The sequence below is a fragment of the Anomalospiza imberbis genome, chromosome 1 (genome assembly GCF_031753505.1).
Source record: "Anomalospiza imberbis isolate Cuckoo-Finch-1a 21T00152 chromosome 1, ASM3175350v1, whole genome shotgun sequence".
In the NCBI taxonomy this organism is placed as follows: Eukaryota; Metazoa; Chordata; class Aves; order Passeriformes; family Viduidae; genus Anomalospiza; species Anomalospiza imberbis.
In genome coordinates, this window is record NC_089681.1 from 93,472,893 (window position 1) to 93,494,672 (window position 21,780).

Genomic DNA, 21,780 nt, shown 5'->3' on the forward strand with positions numbered 1-21,780 from the left:
AGTTTTGTCTAGTCACTTTCCTGCTGAAGAAGCCTTGTAATTTTTTGTGTGCCGTGGTGTGTCATTTTCAAAGTAGAAGAAATGAGGGCTGCCTGGAGTATACATAATTTCTGTCTACGTAGAAAAAAATTGTCCAGGCTGAGTCTTTTTCCTTCCCTGAGGAATTTTTAGTAATATTATAGCAGCACTGAATTTTTTTCAAAAACATGAAAGGTGTAAGATTTTGTAAACATGAGTCCTTCTTAAATGAGGAATATGGCATAGTTTTTCTGCTTTCTTGATTAGTGAGAAGAACACTTTGTTGTACCATTAGGACTGGAAGGGTAATTTGTACATCTGAGACAAAATGTATTTGTGTAATACGTGTAAAATACTCTTTTATGTCAGATCTGAATTTTCAATGAAAATATAATAGAGTCTTAGCGCAGACAGGTATTACATGCTACAGTGTACAGGATGTGGCAGAATAAAGAGCCTGGTTCCTACTGCCTTAATACAAACAATTTTTACATTCAAGCAGGAGCAGCACGTGGTTGGGTAAAAACTGCAACCCTAAAAGGAGAGTTACTGAATCACAATTCTCAAGAGACAGACCAAGCAAAAAATGCAAGACTTCTCAGTCATGTGTTTTGTGAGCAACACTGAAGATAAACTGAACTGAGTTTGTTTTTACCAGTTTCAATTTCAGGTTATTAAAAGCAGCCTTTGAAAAGTCAGTTTTTTTCTGGTTTTAAAATAAAATGGTTTAGGTATACTGCTTGAAAATCAAAAAACAAACCTCACTTTTGTTATTCAGGCTGCAGTGAGCTGGGTTCAGCATTTTTTTGCAGGCAAGTGACTAGAAAAGTGAACAGGTTGAAGATCATCACATTTAGGCAGTATTTTTCTCACAGCAGAAGAACAGGACCAAAGTGAGAGTTTTGATAGAGGGTCCAAACATCATTTTGACTGCTTCCATTTCTTCTATGAGGCAAGTATGCCTCAGACATCAAAAGCTGCATACTGGGACCTCTTTCGTTCCTCTTGGCACCAGGGAAATGGACTGAGACAGAAAAAGGGGTGTTTAAACTCCTTCTTTCTCTCTCTTTTACCTTAGGAAAAGTATATAGGATTGTAATACAAAATAGAAAACGTCAGTGAGTCTTTGTGCTTGCTTCTCAGAAGTGTCAGAAAGTCAGGCTCAAGCTCTGTCCCTTCTTCTTTCACTCAGTTTGCCCTCTCTACCTTCACCCTTGCCTCCTTGTCTTTGACTTTGCAGTGTATCTTGTCAGGAGACATGAGTGGCACTTTTCAATTCAGCACAGACAGCTTAGACCTTCATCTCCGGCATTTCAAGTAATTTTTATGGATAATGAACTTGGGAGCACAAGGCTGGTATTTTACTCTTTTCTTGAAAGGTGCTTGGTCTTTCAGTGCATTCTGCCTGAAAAAGTATTACTAATCATTGGAAGGTACAATTTGCATGTTTCATAGGTTCTTCTTTTTTTCTTCTCTAAAACTAATGCAATTTAATTTTATGGTTTGATTAAAATTGTCATATTCAGCAATGTGAAATTCAGATGCTGGAATTTCAGCATCTGAAATTCCATTGTGAGATGAACCATTATAAGAATGGAATCGTCTGTCTCTAAAGCCATTTTACTAATTTGCTCTGTAAAATTACTGTGCACATGTTAATAATTGTGTTCTAATTGTTTTATTGGAGTTTTTTTTTTTTCACTACTGAGTGTACGTACTGAGCGTACTACTGCTGTATGTAGAGACAGAATAGGGGTTCTCTTGTTTATGTGTTATGTACTGATAGTGATTCTCTCCTAAAGAGTGCTTTAATCACATTTTATGTTACATGTGATCTGGAGATCTTGAGGATATGCCTCTGCAGCTGATTTGTATTCCTAAGATGGCAAAGCTTGCTTAAAGTCAGTAGCACAGCATCTGCAAGATCTTTTAAAATACATGAAAAGACATATGCAACTGATTGCTTTAGTCCTTGGGGAAGTTTCTTTTTTTCCCCTGGTACTCCTTGGGAGAATGAAATTAATTAGTATAAGAAAGCCTTTCAGAAAGTCATGATAAAGGTTTTACTACTTTCAAGATGCTGTATTGTTAATTCTGTTCAGCAAATAGGAGTTATTTGTATTTTGATGTTTGAATGAATGTATGATACCAAGTTACCTGTAAAACAGTCTACCTATTTTCTCAGAAAAGAAGACATATAGTACAGGTCTTAGGGCTTAGGGTGGGGTAAAGCGTGGTCTGGTAAATCATACTTTTGATTCTGATCAATGTGTCAGCCTGTGTTTGCCTGGAGATAAGCTGACACCTGGCATAGCTTCAGAGGCTGTTACTAGCAGGCTGTTACGGGAGCTAGAACTTGCAGAAGACAGGAATGTAGCAATACACTCCCACTTTTGTCATGAATCTTCCTGGCAGGCCAGAGTCTCCACTGATGGTGGTCAAGTGCCAGCCTTCTTCACCCAGTGCTGGATGGGGAAGACTGCTGTGCCAAGGATGCTTCCTCAAGGGGCAACAGGTCTCTACAACTCTCTTTAGGACATAAGGCAAGAATGATTTTTTTCTTAAATTCTAAATGAATCTTACAGGCTGTCACGATCCGCTTATTGCGGGGTGTCGTGATGGTTCTTTTCACCAATCCCAAAAGTGCAAAAAGGCAAACAACAAGGGACTATCAGTTAATCACAACAAATGCACCTTTATTAGGGACCAAAACAGTAAATGCGATAGTGGGGATCAGAAAGGAGATCAAAGGATAGAGAGAGAGAGGGAGAGAGAGAGAGAAGAGGGGGATGGGAATAGCTACCAACACAGGCGAGATCCTCAGTGGTCCGGATGATGGGGATCCGTCTTGTCGTGTCAGGGAAGTCTTTGAAGTTCTGGTTGACTCGGGGGTCCAGTTATAGTCCACAGAGGAAAGAGGGGGGAACAAGTGTAACAATGAAAGTCCATTTTAATCGCCACGAGGGAACAGGTGAGTCCACAGAAACCACCAAAGCAAGACAAATACAATGAAGAATAAGTCCATTGAAATTACTGAAGGGAAACAGGTCATGTCATTAGTGGTCAGACCACCAATTTCCCCTCCTCCCTATAGTAGGGGTCTCAGTCTCAGTCCTTGGGAGGAGGGTTCTCATTCTTTGTTTGTCACAGTGGTAACGAGGCAGATGAGGGGTCTTCAATGAAGGACCACGGGAGTCACCCCAAAAGTTCATTCAGCTTAAGAACGGAGATTAGAAACAGGCCGCGCATCAGGCTGTCCCGTGCTGGGTCCATGTCAGGTCTTTGCCAGGTCCTTGCTAACTCCTTGCCAAGTTCTTGCCAGGCCTTGTTCGGAACAGCTAGCATGATGGTTCAGTGGTTCCACCTGCACTGTGTCCTGTTCTAAGCCGGAACTGCAGTGGGGGAAGGGATTCTTTCTCGTGGCAATCAGAAGGCAGAATGGAGAACAAGGGGCTTCAGACGGGCTCTTACACAGGCTCCCAGAACACAGTGAACACTTTCTAAATGCACACAATAAATAATTGCATGAAGTTAGAAGCCTTCAGTACTGTAATGTACATTACATTTAATTATTAGCAATTTGGGTTCTAATTGTTGAATGAGTTTTTTCTTCCACCAAATAAACGTCCCTGAGAAATACTTTACTGTCTCTCAAGATGTGCTGTTTTATTTCTGAGGTTGTCAGCCACTCCATTGTTGTATTTTCTATAATATTCAAGCATGTAATACATATTCCACTGAGATTCTTCTCAGATGAAGCAACTAAAGCAGACCTTTTTTTGTGCAGAGAGGCTAATGCCTGGATGCTAGAGCCACTGTCTTAATGACTTGCCCCAGGTTCAGCCTGACTGAATACTTGCAAAGAGGGTTGGTCCACTCAAAACAGGCATTAGCAGAATCTCCTAACAATAGTAATGTTGTCTTTTCCTTCACAAACATGAAAAATCCTGTTATATTTTCTCTGCTTTGTATTTGTGGGTTTTCAGGATGTGTGGGAACCAAAGGTGTCTCTGTGTTCTTACATGACATATACTTCTTCTAAATGAGAAGTGGAGCTACTTTCGTTGAATAGGAAAGCATGCACTGTGCAGAAGACACAATAAAGTTATTCCATTGCCTGGTATCTGAAGTTATAAAAAGACAAGACTTTAGGCTTCCTTTATTGATTTCCACATATTCTGTGAAAGGGAAGGAACAGTGTGACCAAAGTTGATGGGTTTCATATAAGGGAATAATTTGGTTCACTGTATTTTAGTCAGATTGAAAGCACAATGTACAAAGTTTAAAAGGTCAGAATATCAGTAAAGTTAATACTTTGGCCAAAAGCAGGAGAGACTGTTGGTCTCTCTTACTATTTTTGGCACCTTTGTATTTGGAAAAGCAAGGGAGTGAAAGAGAAGATAGATAACCTATAAGAATTTTAGAGTGCAAATAGATTTGGAAAAGCATTAGTTTGTTATCTGGCTCAAGTGAGCCATTACTTTGGCTTAGTTCAGAGCTGTATTATTTTCTCTGTCCATTCAGCTTTTATACTAGCCTCAGATAGTTGTGAGGTAGTGAGCTCAGTGTTTTGGAAGCAGAATACTGACTTAAAGCTCTAACTGAGGATCTTTGCTTGAGATTTCAAGCTGATACAATCCACATTAACTAGCACCTTCTCATGAAAAGGATTACAAAGTTTGAAATGTATGAGAACCTACTAAAATACAAGGTATGCTAGTGAAATGACTTGCTTTTACTTCCCTGCTATTGTTGGATGATTGTCTTTAAAGGCGTGAGGTAATTTGCCCTTCAGCTAATACAGGAAAAGAAAAGGAATGTTACCTATCTTTTATCTGAACCATAGTGTGGGTTAAGCTACTCTGGGTTTTTTCTTTTTCGGTAGTTTTTTTTTTTGTGTGTAGTTTTTTTGTCTGTTGTGGTTTTTGTTTTGTCTTGTGGGTTTTGTTTGTTTTTTGGGGGGTGTGTGTTCTTTGTTTTAATAGGTTTAGTGGATTAAAGTATGGATTAATCTGTAAGATCGTACTTTATGTGGCTGTGGCGTCAGCACACCCATCAGTTTTTGCTTATAACTGGAAAATCCTGCAACTTCTACAGATTTTGCCTCTTGCTGCCAAGTAGAAGAGTGAACTGGATATTTTTGTGCCTTGCATGTTGACACAATTAGTATTATTTTCTTTTTTTAATGTCATTTTTCAGTAGGGTATGGTGCAAAGAGTCCAGCTCCTTTCTAAGGTCCTGCCGTTAAAGTTGATGATCAGTGATAGTAAACGTAGGTCTGACCTGGGTGCATAAAGAGATACAAACATGAATGATCCTGGCTTTGTCATGTCACTTCTTGAAATAGGGAGCTGCACTTTTACATTGTCAGTGTTTTCACAGCTACAAATGGCATGGCAGGGGCCTGAACCAAAAAGCACTGATGCTTTGCTTTCTGTCAGATGTGCCAGGCCAGTTAATTCTGTAGAAGCTATGAAATTGCAAAATTATTGATTCTGTGAGGTAAAGGGTTAACAGCTGACCAGTGAACTCTGCATCAGACAATCAGAGGACATAGCTGAAATATCCAGCCGGTTTGTTTTTAATTGAAGTAAAAATAAGGCTGCTTTCATGGGAAGTTCCTTTAAGATATACTTGTTTCTAGCCTGGGAAGAGTTGTATCTAGTTTGTTAGTTTGTGGTTTTTTTGCAGTTTACATGCCTGGCTGCCAGTAGCTTTTCACTCTGTATTTTACACCTGTGAAAATGGGGTGTGAAATGCGTCTGTGAGCATGACAGTGGTCGGTCCCTCAAGCTCTAAAGATAATAGCAACAATCCAAGGCCTGAAACAGGGAAGAATCAAGCCTTGGTCCCTTTATTCAAACAAGTGCTGTGGAAGGAGTGGAATTTGCTGTGTAAATCTGTTGGACTAGCTCTTACGCACGTAGTTGAGCTCGTATTAGAGTGGGAGATTTTAAGCTATTTCAGAAGGAGTGCCACTCCCCTCTGCCTCCAGACTCTTGGTAACTGGATTCCAGTGACTCCCCTGTATAGTCTGGTATCAGGAGAACAGACACAGAGACATGAAAACAAGCAAGCATGTGGAGATAAGCTTGGGATTGTAATTCCTGTTCCTGTGGGGAATGCATTCAGAAGCAGAATCGTCTCAACCTGCAGTGTAATTGGGAAGCATCCGGGCAAGTTCATGTGCAGAGATGAGATGCCTGTTGCACTTGAGATACTTTGTCAAATGCTGGTCTCTGGAGATTTATCAAAGTTGTGTTTCTGGGGAGGCTCTAGTAGTCGTCATACGTACATCACTTTGACCAATATGGGTTTGTGCAGCCAGCTTTTCTGACTCTTATTTGCACAATATGAGGATGACTGTAATGTACTGATCTGGTAAATACAGATTGAGATTTCTGTAGCTCTTCCACATGAAACATTTCTGCAGTATTTCCTTAAAGTTCACTTCTATGGCTGTTATGAATATCATTAAAGTAATGGAGTACTTAAAAGATAGTTTCTGTTAAAAGGAAGTTTACTGTTTCCCTCATCCAGTTAAATGTTTACTCTGTTCAGTGTGTGCTGTGTGATGAATTCAGATGGTTTATAGTCAGGGCACTAACTTGAAGGTTTTCTTGTCTCAGACATATCTTTTAGGAACCTTGCACACTCCTCATTCAAGTAATAGCAGAACCAAGCTCTGCCATGAATTGAAGGGAAAACAATAATCATTTTGACTTGTTTTCAGTGGCTTTTTTACATTAGGAAGATTTGCTTATGGAAAAGATGCATTAGTGTGATCTAAATTCTTTGTAGGAGTGGAATTATTCCCTGACTTCCTTGGGTTTGGGTTCTTTTTTCCCCCCTCCCTGATTCTTTGGAAGTGTATCAACTCAAGAGACAGTAATTAGAGATTGTTTCATCTGTGATTGTCTTTCTGGGTTTCAGTCCTGCCAGTGTTGAGGTCAGTAGGACTATTCAGGTGAATGAAGCTATTCAGATGCATGGGCATTTGTAGTATTACAGTCTTCTGTCATGGAAAACAGTGTGGTTGAGCCTGGACCTCTGTGAATAGGTGTTGACTTTTTAATACTAATACAGAATGATTAAATGTAATCGCCATTAGAGCTTAACTGATTATTTAAGTGTACCTCTGAAAAACAGGGTGAAACTGTTCCTGTATAAAGCTCTGCAGTAGTAGCATTCACATTATTCCTCATCTAAATGCATCTGTTTTAGCTATATCCTGTAGTATTTATGTGCAGTATAATTAAGATGAACATATTTCATATTTCAGTCAGTTTAGAAACCAGTTACTCTGGTGCTGTTTGCAGGCTATTAGGAAATAAAGGTTACAGTTGTTTTGCTTCTTTGTCTGTGGTGTGGACAAAGGCACACCTGAAAACTGTAGCAGCACAGGTGTCGTGGTTTAAGCGCAGCCAGCTGCCAGGCCCAATGCAGTTGCTGGGCACTCTCCAACCCCTAGGACTGGGGAGAGAATTGGAAGGGTTAAAGATAGAAAACTCATGGGTTGAGATGAAAACAGCTTAAGAGGGGAAGCAAAAGCCCTATACACAAAAGCAACACAAAACAAGGAATTACTTTATTTCTTTGCATGGGCAGACAGATGTTCAGCTATCCCCAGGGGAGCAGAGCCCATTACATGTAATGGTCACTTAGGAAGACAAACACTTATCACTCCAAATGTCCTCCCCTTCCTCCTTCCTCCCCCCATTTTTTATACTGATCGTGATTTCATGTGGTCTGGAATATCCCTCTGGTCAGTAGGGGTCACCTGTCCTGGCTGTCTCCTCCTAACCTCCCATGCACCTCCAACTGCCTTGCTAGTGTGGCAGTATGAAAAGCAGAAAAGGCCTTGGCTTTGTGTAAGCCCTGCTCGGCAATAACAAAAATATCTCTGTATTATCATTACTGTGTTAAGCACAAATCCAAAAGATTCACATGCTAGCCTCTGTGAAGACAGTTAACTCTACCCTGGACAAAACCAGTACAACAGGTAAACCATGTGCTGCTAAACATTCAAAAGTTGTGTCCTTTTCTCATCCTATGAGCAGAAGGCACCTTCATGCCTTCACATCACGTTTATATACACAAAGATAATATACCCCTGAGATTTCTTTTCTCCAGGCTGTACAGTCCCAGCTATCTGAGGCTCAGCCCCTGCTTCTATGAAAGATGCTTCAGTCCCAGTGATGGTGTCTTTGTGACCTGGTGCTGGACTTGTTCAAGCAAATTCCTGTCTCTCATGTACTGAGGAGTCTATAAATAGGCATAGAGCTTCATATGTGGCCTCTATGCTAAGCAGGGAGGAAGGATCACCTCCCTTGACCTGCTGGCAGGACTTTGTGATGCAAGCCAAGGTACTATTGCCCACCTTTGACATGGAGTTGTATTGCTGGCTCATGGTCAGCTCATTGTCCATGAGAACCACCAAGTCCTTCTCCACAGAACTGTCTCCAGCCAGTCAGCCCCCAACATGTGCTAGTGCCACGGATTATTCCTTCTCAGTTGCAGGAGTTTGTATTTCTTCTTGTTGAACTTAAGATTCCTTTTTTCCCATTTCTCCCACGTATGAACAGAAGCACAAACATCTGGTTTGTCAATGACTCCTCACAGTTTTCTGTTGTCTGCAAAACTTGCTGATGAAACTTCATCCCATTATCAGTGTTGTCAATGAAGGACGTTGAAGACTATTGCTCCTTACATCAGCCCCAGAGTATAATGCTATGACTTGCTGTCTAGTGAACTTGCTGCAGCTGATCACAAGCCTCTGAGTCCAGATATTCAGGCAGTTTTTATTAGATCTCAATTCCACTTACCTAACCCTTGTTTTATCAGTGTGTTTATGAGGATATTATTGAAGACCAAGATAAAAACCTTACTAAAGATAAGGAACATCCACTGCTTTTCCCTTAGCCACTAAGCTAGTTGGTTTACTGAAGAAAGTGATCTCAGTGGATATGCATGATTCTCCTTTTGTAAATTCATGCTGACAACTCTCAGTCCTTTTTCTGCCATGTGTTTGGAAGTGGTTTCCAGGGTTAGTTGCTCCATCACCTTTCCAGAGACTGGGGTCAGGTTAACCAAGCCTGCAGTTCCCTGGATCATCCTTAATACCTTTCTTGGAGGAATGAGTGATACTTTCTCCCTTTTTGTTCATAAGAATCTCTCCCAGTCATTGAGACCTTTTAAAGATTATTGAGAATGGTCTTGAAGGGTATCAACCAGCTCCCTCAGCTCTCATGTGTTCCACCTCTCAGTCCTCAATGGACTCAAATATGTCCAGTTTGTTTTAGTTCTCCTTTGCTTAGTCCTCCTCCACTGAGGGTATGCTTTGATCAAGAATTTTCCTGTGGTCTCAGGGGCTTGAGGTTCCCAAAGGCCTGTCTCACTGATAAAGACTGATATGAAGAAGGTTGTACCCCAATGTCATCTGTGTCCTTTTCCACCAGGTCCCCTGCCCCATTCAGCAAGTGGGCCCCACCCTGAGACCCTCCAGCTTGCTACTACCACCCCCTGTTCCCTCCACCATGCTTTCTTAACCAGAAGGTACCCTTTCTCCCTGGAAGAGACTCCCTTCCCCCACCCCCAGCAATGACATGAGGTGGTATACAATAACTCCAGGTCCTGGCCATGCCCCCTAAGGAATACTGCAAAAATTAACTCTTGTGGTTGGGACCAGGACACACAGTTTTCTACTGGTATTTTAAGTGCAAATGGTGCACTTGACTAGACATACCTGGTTAACACTGTGGACTGTGAAATGCAAAGCATCTTGGAACAAACAGTCCATTCTTGTCTTTAGGACTAGAGAATATATTCTGGAGAACTGATCAAACAGTTTGAGTGTAGCAATTCTGTACTCTCTATTCCCTCTGCTATTTAACCTGCTGGATGTTATCAGCAATCAACATAATTTTGTGAAATAATATCTACTGCACATGCAAACAAAAAATCTTCCTTATAATCTTATTAAGAGAAAACCAAACTATTTATGAGCACTTTTTTCAGTACAAGGTTCATAAAAATGCATGTTGTTTTTAAATTTGCCTTTACTTTGTTTTCTTTGCTGCAGAATCTCAAAGTTACACGGAAGCCAATAAACTCTTTGTGGTGATGTCTGACGGCACCGTGGGCACTAACTCTTCTTTGCTGAGGGCCAACATGCAGACTGATCCCTCCTTTCAGCACTGTTTTGCATCTTCATGTGCTCTTGCAAATAGCAGTCCTATCCCAGGGGCAGAAAGGTAGGAAAAGATTCACCTACATTATTGTTTAGTTCTCATAACGATAGTTCCCAGCCAAGACGTTATGCTTGCATCTTCCCTGCAGACCATTTTCTAAGAACTTTGAGGTGGGTTGTAACTGCAACTCTCTGGCTACAGAGAGTGGTACACAGCTTTCCCAGGCATTGTCCTGGAGAAAGCTGTGAGAAGATTAGAGAAAAGAATGAGAAATAATTTTTATCTTCACTTGCTGTACTTCTTATTGTGAACATGTAAAATGTGTTATAGAGATTTGTTTACCAAAGACTGATTTCTTAATTGGCCAATAGTAATAGTGTTTAGATTCAAAGACCAATCTAGTCTGTCTGTATCAGACTGTCTGCAAAGGTGTTAAGTTTCTTAAAAAGTATAGTATAGTGTAGTACAATAAAGCAATTGATCAACCTTCTAGAATCATAGAGTCAATGCTAATTATTACCCCATCAAGGACATCGTGCTACAGCAGTGGGTTGTGGCATTTAATGTTGGTGTCCATCGGCTGAATTTTAATACATACACAGTGTTACTTTTATGTGAGGGACACAATTAGCTTTGAAGATAAGTGAGAAGACAAAAATAAATAGAATTTTATAGTTCAGTTATGTTATTTGTCCTACCACAAGCTTACATATATTTTTCTGTGTGCTTAACTGGTGTCTCTGATGTTTAACTTGAATATTCACATTGGAATAAGCTGTATATGAGAAAAAGGGAGCACTCTTCTCACTGCATACATATGTTTTTAGTCACTAAAATGTCAGTAGATTTGCCTTTCAACTGATTAGCAGGCTTAGAAATTTTATTATTTTATAATTACATTGTGGTAAACATGTAGTGCTCTGGACAATTGTGTGAATAGTATAAATTTACAAAGTAGTTCTTGTACAGAGGAGCTTACAGCATAAGCTAAGAAATGGCAAGAAACAGTAAACAAACAAGGAGTCCCTAGTTACTGTTAAAATGTTCAGAAGACCATAACAATGCATGATCAGTCATTAGCTGTGCGCTATATTTACTCAATGGACAAGGTGGTACATTAGACCTGAAGAAGTTCCCTTCTCTATCACTCTTTAAAAGCATTTCCTTCTGGTTAATAATCCTATTGTTGGTTTTGGCTATTTGGCTCCTTTTTCACAGTAAGTATTTGGGAATACTTCCAGTTGGAGTGTCAGAGTGTTAGTACTTCAAGTATGTCATTACCTCTTTATCTTTTATTTATCTTCCAATCTAATTGGTTTCATTTTCAATTACTACTAAGACTGTGACAGAATGTTTTGGTTTTGTGATTACGAATGTAACAAAAAATATGTTGGTATTTGCTGCAGAGGAGGCAGTGTACAATTACAAGTGGGTATGTATTAAAAGCGTATCAGGCAGTTCAGTCATTATCAAGTTTACATTCCTACTTCAGACTTTATCTAGAAAATTTTGTTAATTTCTTTCTAAATATTTTTTCTGTATTTTTTTATTTCACCTAGAAGATAGCTACAGCTCTAGAGGTTTTTTTCTTGCAGCAATGTCGTCTTCAATCTGCTTACCTTCCATATTTTTAATGGCCTTTCTAATTTGAGCTGTTTAAATCTACTGGCATTCATTTCCACAACTCTCTTTAAATTAAAAATCCTTTCTTTTTTGATATATATCTTATGTCAGGTTTTTGTCTTTACATTTCACAATGAGTTTGTTCTTTCTGGATTTGGTAATATTAGTAATATTTTCCAGATACTGCCTAAGGGCATTTGATTTTTAGAAGCGAGGAGACAGCTTAAACTTTTATCAAATGATTTTATCAGATGCTTAGTTTCTTTTTGTTTGGGAGGACTTTTTTTTTTATTTTTTACTTGAACGGGTAGAATTGCTACCCAGTAGAAAAACAGAATGTTTGCTGTTGAAATATATAATTCTATAAATCAGAATTTTTCCACTGTCAAATAAATTAACCAGTGGACTTGCCTCCTTTCTTTTTTTTTTAAATATAAATTGTACTGAAATAGATCTGGTCCACAAGTTATTCCTTGTGTTCTTACCATTATCATAATTACTGATTTGTTGTATGATGGTGCATAACCACCTCATCAGCCCATTTATTTTCATTTTTATTCTGGTGAACATAAGACACTCTGCATGTAAAAACTGGTATGGCCATGTCATATTTCTTCCATAAACCTCTACCTCCATGCAGCTTTGGCATAAGAAATCGTTGCCTCCTACTGTTACTTTTTGGGTAGCACTTTAGCTCGTCAGGACCACTGTATGTGAAGCAATGCTGCAAACAGCCTCACTAAACTGATTCATATTAACACTAACCCCCTGAAACAGGGAGAAGTATTTTTAGCTGTCATTAATTTAATGGACTGGTTTACAGTGCAAACTCAGAAACTATCCCATCCACATGGCTAGGTGGAGGATGAGATAAGACAGAGCATAACGATGTACATTGAAGAAGTTACTGGTTAGAGTAAGGTTGGAATCCTTGATCCAGCTGCATTACCTGGTCCAGCATGTTTTCAAAGAGCGCCCTGAGATTTTTGTCCTGAGTGTGATGTTTCGTTTATTTCAATGACTACTGAAGTACGGGTTGTACAGTAACATTTTAAGGGAATGATGTGGCTGGTGTTTTGTGTTCAATTTTTAGCTTTTTTTCTTTTTTTTTGACAGCTCTTCTGCAACAGAATATCCTCAGCATGAAAACATGTCTAAAGCTTCCCTGTCAACCCAGTTTTCAATGGGAAACACCAGGCAGCCAGGAGGTTACCTTGTGCCCTCTGAATTTTCAAGTGCTGTGGAGGATGTCTCTCTCCTGTCTCATTTCCAAACTCCAGGAATGCAAGTTGTCACCCTGAGCAACCTGGAGAGTTCACCAACAGAGCCACACCAAGAACATTATATCAGCAGCAGTGCCCATGCCTACCTGAGCTACAGCGTGGGTACCAGGGACAGTTGCTCCCCCCAAGAGGGGACACAAGCTACTTACATAGCCAATGCTAGCACATCTAAAACGCTGAGCTCATCAGCGGCAAGTGCTGAAGACAATGACTTTTCGACACAAAACTTTCTTACCGTGGCCTCTGGACACAACAGCCAGAACAGTGCAGTTCTGCATCACCATGGAGGGAACCTACATGCTCAACCGCCTCTTCCAGAGAAGCAGAGGTCCTCTGAAGGAGAACGTTCCTTTGCCTCTGTGACACCTTCTTCAAGCGGCTTCTCTAGCCCTCACAGTGGAAGTACAATCAGCATTCCCTTCCCAAATGTCCTCCCAGATTTCTCAAAAATGTTAAGCCCTTCCCCAGTGCCAGGTAGGTTCTGTATCAGAAAAATGCAAAATGCATTAGATTTTATGTGAGTTTATAAAAAGTATTGGGGTGGGGTTTAAAAGTGGAGAGGGGAAAAAAAAAGTAGTGTAATGAGAATGGCACAGAGGACTTGAATGTTTGCTGTAAATGGTGCCAGTTTACGGTCTTTGGATGCATTATTCAGGAAACAAGGCTTCAGATTCCTTCTTCTGCTTCCTAGAAGTCAGCCATTGGGCAGCCTACCTTTTCAGCTGTCAGACTACAATGGACCAGTGTTGAGTCCAATTTCTTTTAAAAAGGGCTGGCTTCTCTCTACACCTTTTAGAGTTGTGCCAAGAAAAGTAAAAGATGTACATGTGTGTTCATTGGGCCCTGTTGAGAAGTTTGTATTTAATGCATCTTTATAACTAAAATAAATATTTTAATATTTTATAGATTTTGCAAAATGAAACATCGAACATGCTTTCAGAATCTCATTGTAGGTTATTATATTTGCTGGTTCTAAACAGCTCGGTTTCTCTAAACTGTCCTAATGAGTTTTTTGAGTAATCATGGTGATTGGAAGTTGGAAAGAAAAGTAAAAACTATTTTGGATTTTAAAAAATTCTTGACTTTTTTTTTTCCTTTTATTTCACAGAAAACACAGCTGATAAACATGTGACCGTAAAATTTGTTCAGGACACATCCAAGTTCTGGTATAAGCCAGATATTTCAAGAGAACAAGGTATATCAATTGATAAATATTCTGACATATCTGTTCATAGAAAAGCTAGTTGGTAAAGTCTCAATTTTAGATGCATACCTGATCTCTAAAATAAATAAAAAACCTAGAAGGGCCACAGACAACCCCTCTTGTTTCTTTTGTTGAGAGGCTGAATTTGAGTGTGGAGGGCAGTCTAAAATAGTCCTGAAAAATATTCAGTTAATCAAACAAATTATTAGCCTAACTGCATTAACTGTGAAGTAATATAGATCTACCTGTGTTAGCTGCTGCAAATGCTCTTTGGTGTGAAGCTGCAGATTTTCGAATGGCATATATGCATGAAACAACACCAAATGGCTGTCTGCTCTCTGAAACCTTTTTTGTTTAAGTGTGCTGTTCTGACATGATCTCAGAATAATTCATTAGCTAGGTCACCACAAAGGCATCCTCACCCACCAGTCATTTTGTAGTCTGAATTTAACTGTCAAGCAACATACCTTATTTCTTAAAGGTCACTACCATGGAACAAAATCTTTATGATGTGTGATGCAGATACAGTACTTTTATATGTAGATGTATTATTGAGTGAGCTGAAGAAAGCTTTTATTACCTATGTGAAAATTAATAATTATGAGCACCAGGAGTACTGCATCTGGCATACAGGAAAGACATAGACCTATTGGAGCGAGTACAGAGGAGGGCCACCAAGTTGAATAGAGGGATGGAGTACGTTTCTTATGAGGAAAGGCTGAGAGAATTGAGATTTTTCAGTCTGGAGAAGGAAATTCTCCAGACTTAATTCAGAGTGACCCAATTGCAGCCTTCCAGTACCTGAGGGGAGCCTATAAGAAAGATGGAGAGGGACTTTTTAGAAGAACATGTAGTGGTGACAGGACAAGGTGAAATGGTTTCAAACTGAAAGTAGGTTTAGATTAAATATTAGAAAAAAATTATTTACTATGAGGCACTGGAAGAGACTGCCCAGAGCAGCTGTGGATGCCCTCCATCCGTGGAAATGTTCAAGACCAGGCTGGATGTGGCTCTGGTGTAAAGTTGTCTCTGTTCATGGCAGGATCACTGGAAGTAGATGATCTTAAAGGTTCATTCCAATTCAAGCCATTCTTCCATGATTCTATGAACTTACACACTGTTCCTCCAACAGTATGTATTTAAGCATGCTGGGTGCTTGTTACAATCCACTAATCATAGACGAGCAAAGTGAAGTCTCTGTGGATTCCAGATAGAGACTTCAGGTTTGAATATTCTGTGAAATGAGACTAAAACCAAATAAGATTAAATGTTGATACCAAAAAATTTATATATTTTATTTAACAGTAAATGAGAGAGAAAGAGAAAGAAATAGAAGAAGAGGTTGTGGGGGGACAGGAAGAGTGACAGGAACAGATGAAGTAGAAGTATATCACCCCTCTGTGGGTCCCAAGATTAATACAAGTTGGGCCAGGTGGGAGTGCCCAGGTACCTCCCCTGAAGGGGGTCAAGTTTGATACTCTCTCTTGCAAGACTCTGAATCGGTTGCATCACTCTGCATCATGTATAGTGCTGTGGTGCAAGGCCTCAGGAATGAGTCCTGGGTGTGCTTTAGGGGTCTTTGTTGGATTATGACACTTCCTCAGCTGCCCCTCATGAGAGTGTCCTGAGGATGTGGCTTTCCCAGAGTGGGGATTTTTACAGCTGAACCAGTTTGTGTAATGGAGGGTGGATGTTCACTGCCTCTGACCAGAGGTCATGACACATCCCCAAAACTGTCCTCCTCCCACCTTGGTTGGGGAGCAGTCTGTGCAGACTTGACTGCAGATAAGCCTGTGGGCTATGGCCGCCACCCTGAGGCCAGCTGGGGATGATTTTCAGGACAGCTGCTGAGCTTGGCCCTCCTGTGAATACATCCTTCTCCCCCAGCCTTATCCATTTCTTTGCAAACCTGAAATGATTGAAAAACAGTGTCACTTCTATCTTACCTTAAGCTCTTTTAGGTGGCTTAACTCACAGTTCAGGGTTTCAGTCAGGAGGTCCATTCAGGGTGGGGTGGGCTTTGGTGGTGCAGCTTCTTTGCTGCAGCTTCATTACACACTTTTGCCATAATGGGCAAAAGTTCTTTATAATAGTGTTTCAGCCATGAAACTGTAACATTTCAGTCTCTGACAGTGATTTCCAAATGCAATTGGTCTGACTGTGCTTGTGTTAATACTGTAATACTCAGCTATAGTGAATTGTGATTAATTAGATAAAGCAGGATTTTAAACTGGGATTTTTTAAAATGTGGTTGTCAGAAAGGAAAAATCACTAACTAGTTCTGCATTGAGAAGGATATTCATACTAAACCAAAATAGTGTGAACTTCAGCTATTTGCAAATGATGAATTGCTATGTCTGTCTAGTTATTAGGTTCTCAGATGGTGAGGGTATTCTTTTGTAGTGGTAAATATGATGCCAGGGGAACAAAGATCATAGAAAACAGACATTAATTCATTTCTGGATGATACTTTGCTGGTCCTTTCACTCCAGACCCCTTCACATTATCTACTCACCACTCATAATGAGAACTGAGTCTTTAAATATGCAGAAAAATACCTCATGTGATGTGTGTCCAGTGAGGGAAGTAGATATAAAGCAATTTTAAACCTAACTGCTTGAACAAATGAAACAGTCTTCCTAACCTTTTAATATGCCTCTTTTCATCTTTTAAGTAAAACTTATTTAAAAAATGTTTGAAGGTACTCCTACTGATCTTTTTTGATCTTCTTTCCCCTGTGTTTAATAGACTGCTCCTGTGACAAATTATTACTATATCCCTTTGTATTTAGAAGTGTTATGTACTGCTTAATTGCAGGGGTTTGTGTATTCATCCTTGTCCTCTCAAAACAAGACATATTGTTGTGAAAAGAGGTTCTTTCCTTTGCCACCTGACAGATGAAGAGAATAGAATGCATACATGTTTGCTTTACTTGCTTTGACAGGACAGAAGAGATGTCTGCATTTTCCTGATTTTTTTTTATTTACCCTTTTTTCATGGAAAGAACTTTTGCTTTGTAAACATCACTCAGGCCTTGCAAAATATGTCTTTGTGTCCCATATGCATAATATCCATGTTCTGTATGAACAGTCATACATTATTAAGGAGTTAATTAAGGAGTCCAGTGTCAAATTTGGGCTCTTTCTATTGTTTCTCTGAAGGCATGCTGAGGATTGGAAATTCTAGAAATAAAGTATACTGGTATATACAGGTATTTCTAAAACTTGTATGGGGGAGGAAAGAAAGCAAAGTACAAAGATTTTATTAAGATCAATAATTTGATTAACTTTTTGTCTGTTTTCAAAGTAAGTTTAAAATTTTGGGCTACTAGATTTCAAAGTCTGCAACTGACTTGTGCAAAGTAGCTGCAATTTCCCTGAAAGTGTTCCCTTTTGGAGAGGACTTCATATTGCACTTTCAGAAGACATCCAAAATACAGATGAAAAATACTTCAAAGAGCAAAATATACACTTACATTCCTTCCTTTGCTTTAAAACTTCTAAGGCAGTAAGGTAGCTTTGCAGGGACAAAAACTCGGTGGATGAGAATGAATCTGTTCTGTCTGTTGAGGCTGAGTAGGAAGTGAAAAATAGTGCTGTCTTGTCAGTGTGGCAATTACAGAGAGCTATGCAATCTTTTAACAAATTGACAAAATCTAAGCAGAAGTAGACTTGCTCTTGCACTGGTTGTAGAAATTCTGGTGGGATCTGAGCATTCCTCTTAGTTTAAAAACTAGTAAAAATCAGGGTTCTGTACTTCAGGCTTCTTTTAAAATAAGTATCTCTGAGATTTGGACGAGGTGTTTTCGCTTAGGTCCCCCAAATATGCTTGATTGTGTTTGGTTGTAAAGCAATGAGGATAGAGAAAAAGATCCTACTTCTTCTGGTGTCCTATTTGTTATACATTTGTATTTCTGTACTTTTTGAGTGAGTGCATTGTTCTTAAACTGTTTTTTGTGTTTTGTCTCTTTTCTGGAATCCCTTGCAGCCATTGCTGTTCTCAAGGAAAAGGAACCTGGGTCTTTCATTGTTCGAGATAGTCATTCTTTCCGGGGAGCCTATGGGCTGGCAATGAAAGTTGCCACACCACCTCCTTCTGTTCTACAGTTAAAGAAAGGTACTTTTATATGTCATTAAAAAGCTATACATAGTAGGTAGTCCTTATTCATAGGTAGCAATCTGTTGGAATCTTCCCCTCTTCTCATAAGTGCAACTTGAATTGCAGGTGACATTTGATGTGCTGTTAAATGAGACTGGATACGATGCCTGTTATACTGTATGGTTTCACCATGACTTCTGTTATGGCTGTGCATGTGTTGTACCTCATCAACCTAACAAAATCCAGTGTCATCTCAGCAATTGGTCTTCCCTAGCAATCAGAAGTCTGCATTTGATTCACAGGCTACAATGTAAAGTTTTCACTCGGCTGGAGGGCTGAATATTTTTGATCCCAAAGTTTTGTTTTGAGACATTTCTATTTCAGATATAAATCTGAAGAGATTCCTAAGGATAATTGTTCAAAAGAAGTAGTGATTTACATATCTGCTCTGTCAGTTCTAGTGCCTCCATATATAACTCATGCCTGATAGTTGTGAAACATAAAGTGAGAAGAATATGCAGAAATCATTAACTGGTATATGGAAACTCAGCAGCTAATATCTGTAGTGTTCTTGGTTCCATTTGTACTACTGCAAGGTTAGTGGAGTGGTTTTTATTGATGCTGTTTTTCTTTTACAAAGCTTATTATGTTTCATTAGTACATAATAACTGGTGAGGTAGGCAATTAAGATTACAGGAAAGCATTTATTCTTAGTGCAGTTTTTATGGAAGTATGGTTTTGGCTGGCTTTGTTTGTTTTTTTGTTTGGCTATTGGTTTGGATTTGCTTACTCTGCGGCAACTTTAGCAGTTCAAATCTATCACAGTAACACTTTGAATGTGTTTTAATCTGGTGTCTTGAAACAATTTTTAATAACAACTTGCCATGTAGTCCTTTTTGTTGCCAATAAACATCAACAGAACCGCTCCAATGACTTACCTAATGAACTCAGTGTAGGTGTACTGGGGTGATGGTAGCAACAGCTAGGAGGCAAATTGAAAGTGGCTTGTCAGGTGTTTTTAGTAGTCTTTTCTTATCATCATTGGTAAAGTCCAGGAAGACACGAGAGCTCAAACTCTGCCAGCCTTTAAGAGACAGTTTATGTTAGAAGTAGTAAGACTAGCATTCTTCCCACTTCTCACTTCATGATACTTAGCTTTTTTGGTTTCCTCTGTTTAATCCCAGAAGGCACAGATGGTACCATTTCCTGTAGTGTTTCTTGTTCCTGGGTTTTCCTCCCCACTTATCTTGGAGTCATTTATTTTTCATTTGGTGGGAGCATAACAGCAAACAGTAAGCTGTTTGAAAAAGCAATCAGTGCAATATTTGCTTGCATAGACATTTCTGCTGTTCATATTAATGCATTCATCTGTATTGGCCTGAAAGTCAACCCTTGAGGTGTTTCCAGATAGATCAAAGGGAACACCTGTTTGTAGCTCCTTTGTTAAAGTTTGAATGGTTTGATAGCTTTGTCCTGTTGGTATGAAATAATCTTTCAACTATTTGGAGAAGGATTAGTTTTGTAGTCAGGTATGAAATACTGTGAATCCATCTTCCAAGAAATATTTGTCTTAATTATATGTCTGCATATATATGTACATGTTTAAAAGAATGCTAAATCTCGAGGGAATTTTTACATGTCTCTTGGACTTTGAATCTCCTCTTTTAAACCAACTTTACAGTTTTGGTTTGTTTTAGATTCCTGAGATTAAAACTGTCTTAAAATCTATTGAAACCTTAGTGCTTCATATAAATGTTTGTTTCCTGGAGCAGAGACATAGCATAAAACTGCAGACATTTGGAAACATAAAAATGCACTGAGAGAATTGCCATCATTACTTTTGTGTAGCTTAATCTACTCTTCTTTTAATCTGGGGAACTTCTGTGAACAGAAATGTCACTGGAAATGGGAATATTTTTTTATACTTCTCTTTCTTGTCACTTTGGATACAAGTTCTTTTAATGGGCAAATGCATCAAAATTTCTAACTATTAATTTTCCAAATTTCTGTTCCTGTCTGTAGCTGGGACCATATTTGGACATTTTTGGACACCAGTGTATATTTGGATGTCAGTCACTTAAGAATATAAAACCATTTCCTCTGGCTGTCTAAAAGTGAGCTGTTTGCTATTTGTTTTTTGAAAAACAACCTTTTAAATACATCTTGTAACTTGCAGAGTAGGTCTAATTGTATTCTTTGCATTTTATATATAAAACATATGGTAGTAATGTGGAAAAACTGCTTCATAAAGACCTAGTTTGTTAGGGTTGTCTGTTAATTGCTTCTTTTCATGAACTTTCTTTTTCAACATAGTTGGAGATTTGTCAAATGAACATGTAAGGCATTTTCTGATTGAATGTACTCAGAAGGGGGTACGCTTGAAAGGATGCTCGAATGAACCATATTTTGGTAAGTACTGTGCATCACAGGGACTGAGAAGATGGAAACAGTTGGCATTGCCAGTGCTGACTTGGATGAAATACAAATGAGAGACTACTTTGAGTCCTGATGACTTCTGTAGGAACCCATTCCAAGGTTCCAGGAGTCTTTTACACGTTTACCTTAAGCAGATGTGCAGGGCACTCTAGCATAGATGCACATGACCAGGCTTCAAACAGTCAAGCTTGTCTCTCACTGCCAATGTTGCTGCAGAAAGCTGAGCTAAATCTCTCTTATCATCCTAACCTTTTATCCAGTGTTATATTTATGCTGCATATTAGGTGGCTAAAAATGACACCAGAGTGAGATATTCACAAAATACATTATGCTATGTCAGTACATTATTTAATATAATATGATGGGAGTACAATACCTGTCATGGCAAACAGCCAAAGACCTACCTAGCTGTTGACTCAATTGCTTTCCACTCATTTGGGGTAGGAGGGGAAAATAGGATGGGACAGCTTACAGGTTGAGATGAAAACAGGGCTGCTAACCAGTTACAGGGCAAAAGAAACTCAATTGGGGAAAATTATTTTAATTTTTTTCCAATTAAAATCAATATTCAGGCAGTCATATGTTGAGGGATACATTTAGTGAAGATAGCTGCGTTTGCAAGCTGGAAGTACAAACTGCTGCAGATTGATCTATGGGTGTCCCAGGCAAGAAAGAGGCCATGACCTGCTGACTCTTTGCATAACAAAGGGCTTGTGGACCTGTGCTGCTGTACTTCTTGAGTGACCAGACACTCAAGAGGTACAGGAGCAGCAGCCAACCCCCAAACCTTCCTGCCTTTTGATTGTAAGGGCATCTCTCCTCAGAGGCATCCAATTTGAGCTGTTATTTTATTAAGTTGTTGCACGAAAATTAAATTGTTTTAATGATCTGAAAGTCTGAGACTCCGCTAAGGGAAACCTGGGGTTGA

General features: G+C 39.3%; 1 protein-coding gene across 7 annotated transcripts in view; it reads left to right on the forward strand.

Annotated features, from left to right (window-relative positions):
• TNS3 (tensin 3) overlaps positions 1 to 21,780 on the forward strand; it is a 123,994-nt gene that overhangs the window by 87,896 nt on the left and 14,318 nt on the right. For 6 of the 7 annotated variants that reach the window (XM_068200174.1, XM_068200189.1, XM_068200179.1 and 3 more), the window contains 5 exons: positions 10,100 to 10,271; positions 12,948 to 13,588; positions 14,223 to 14,309; positions 18,306 to 18,434; positions 20,730 to 20,825. In XM_068200174.1, coding sequence (XP_068056275.1) covers positions 10,100 to 10,271; positions 12,948 to 13,588; positions 14,223 to 14,309; positions 18,306 to 18,434; positions 20,730 to 20,825 — 1,125 coding nt within the window. Of the gene's footprint in view, positions 1 to 10,099; positions 10,272 to 12,947; positions 13,589 to 14,222; positions 14,310 to 15,360; positions 15,675 to 18,305; positions 18,435 to 20,729; positions 20,826 to 21,780 lie in introns of those variants that run through there. The other variant, XM_068200212.1, reaches the window with a different exon arrangement.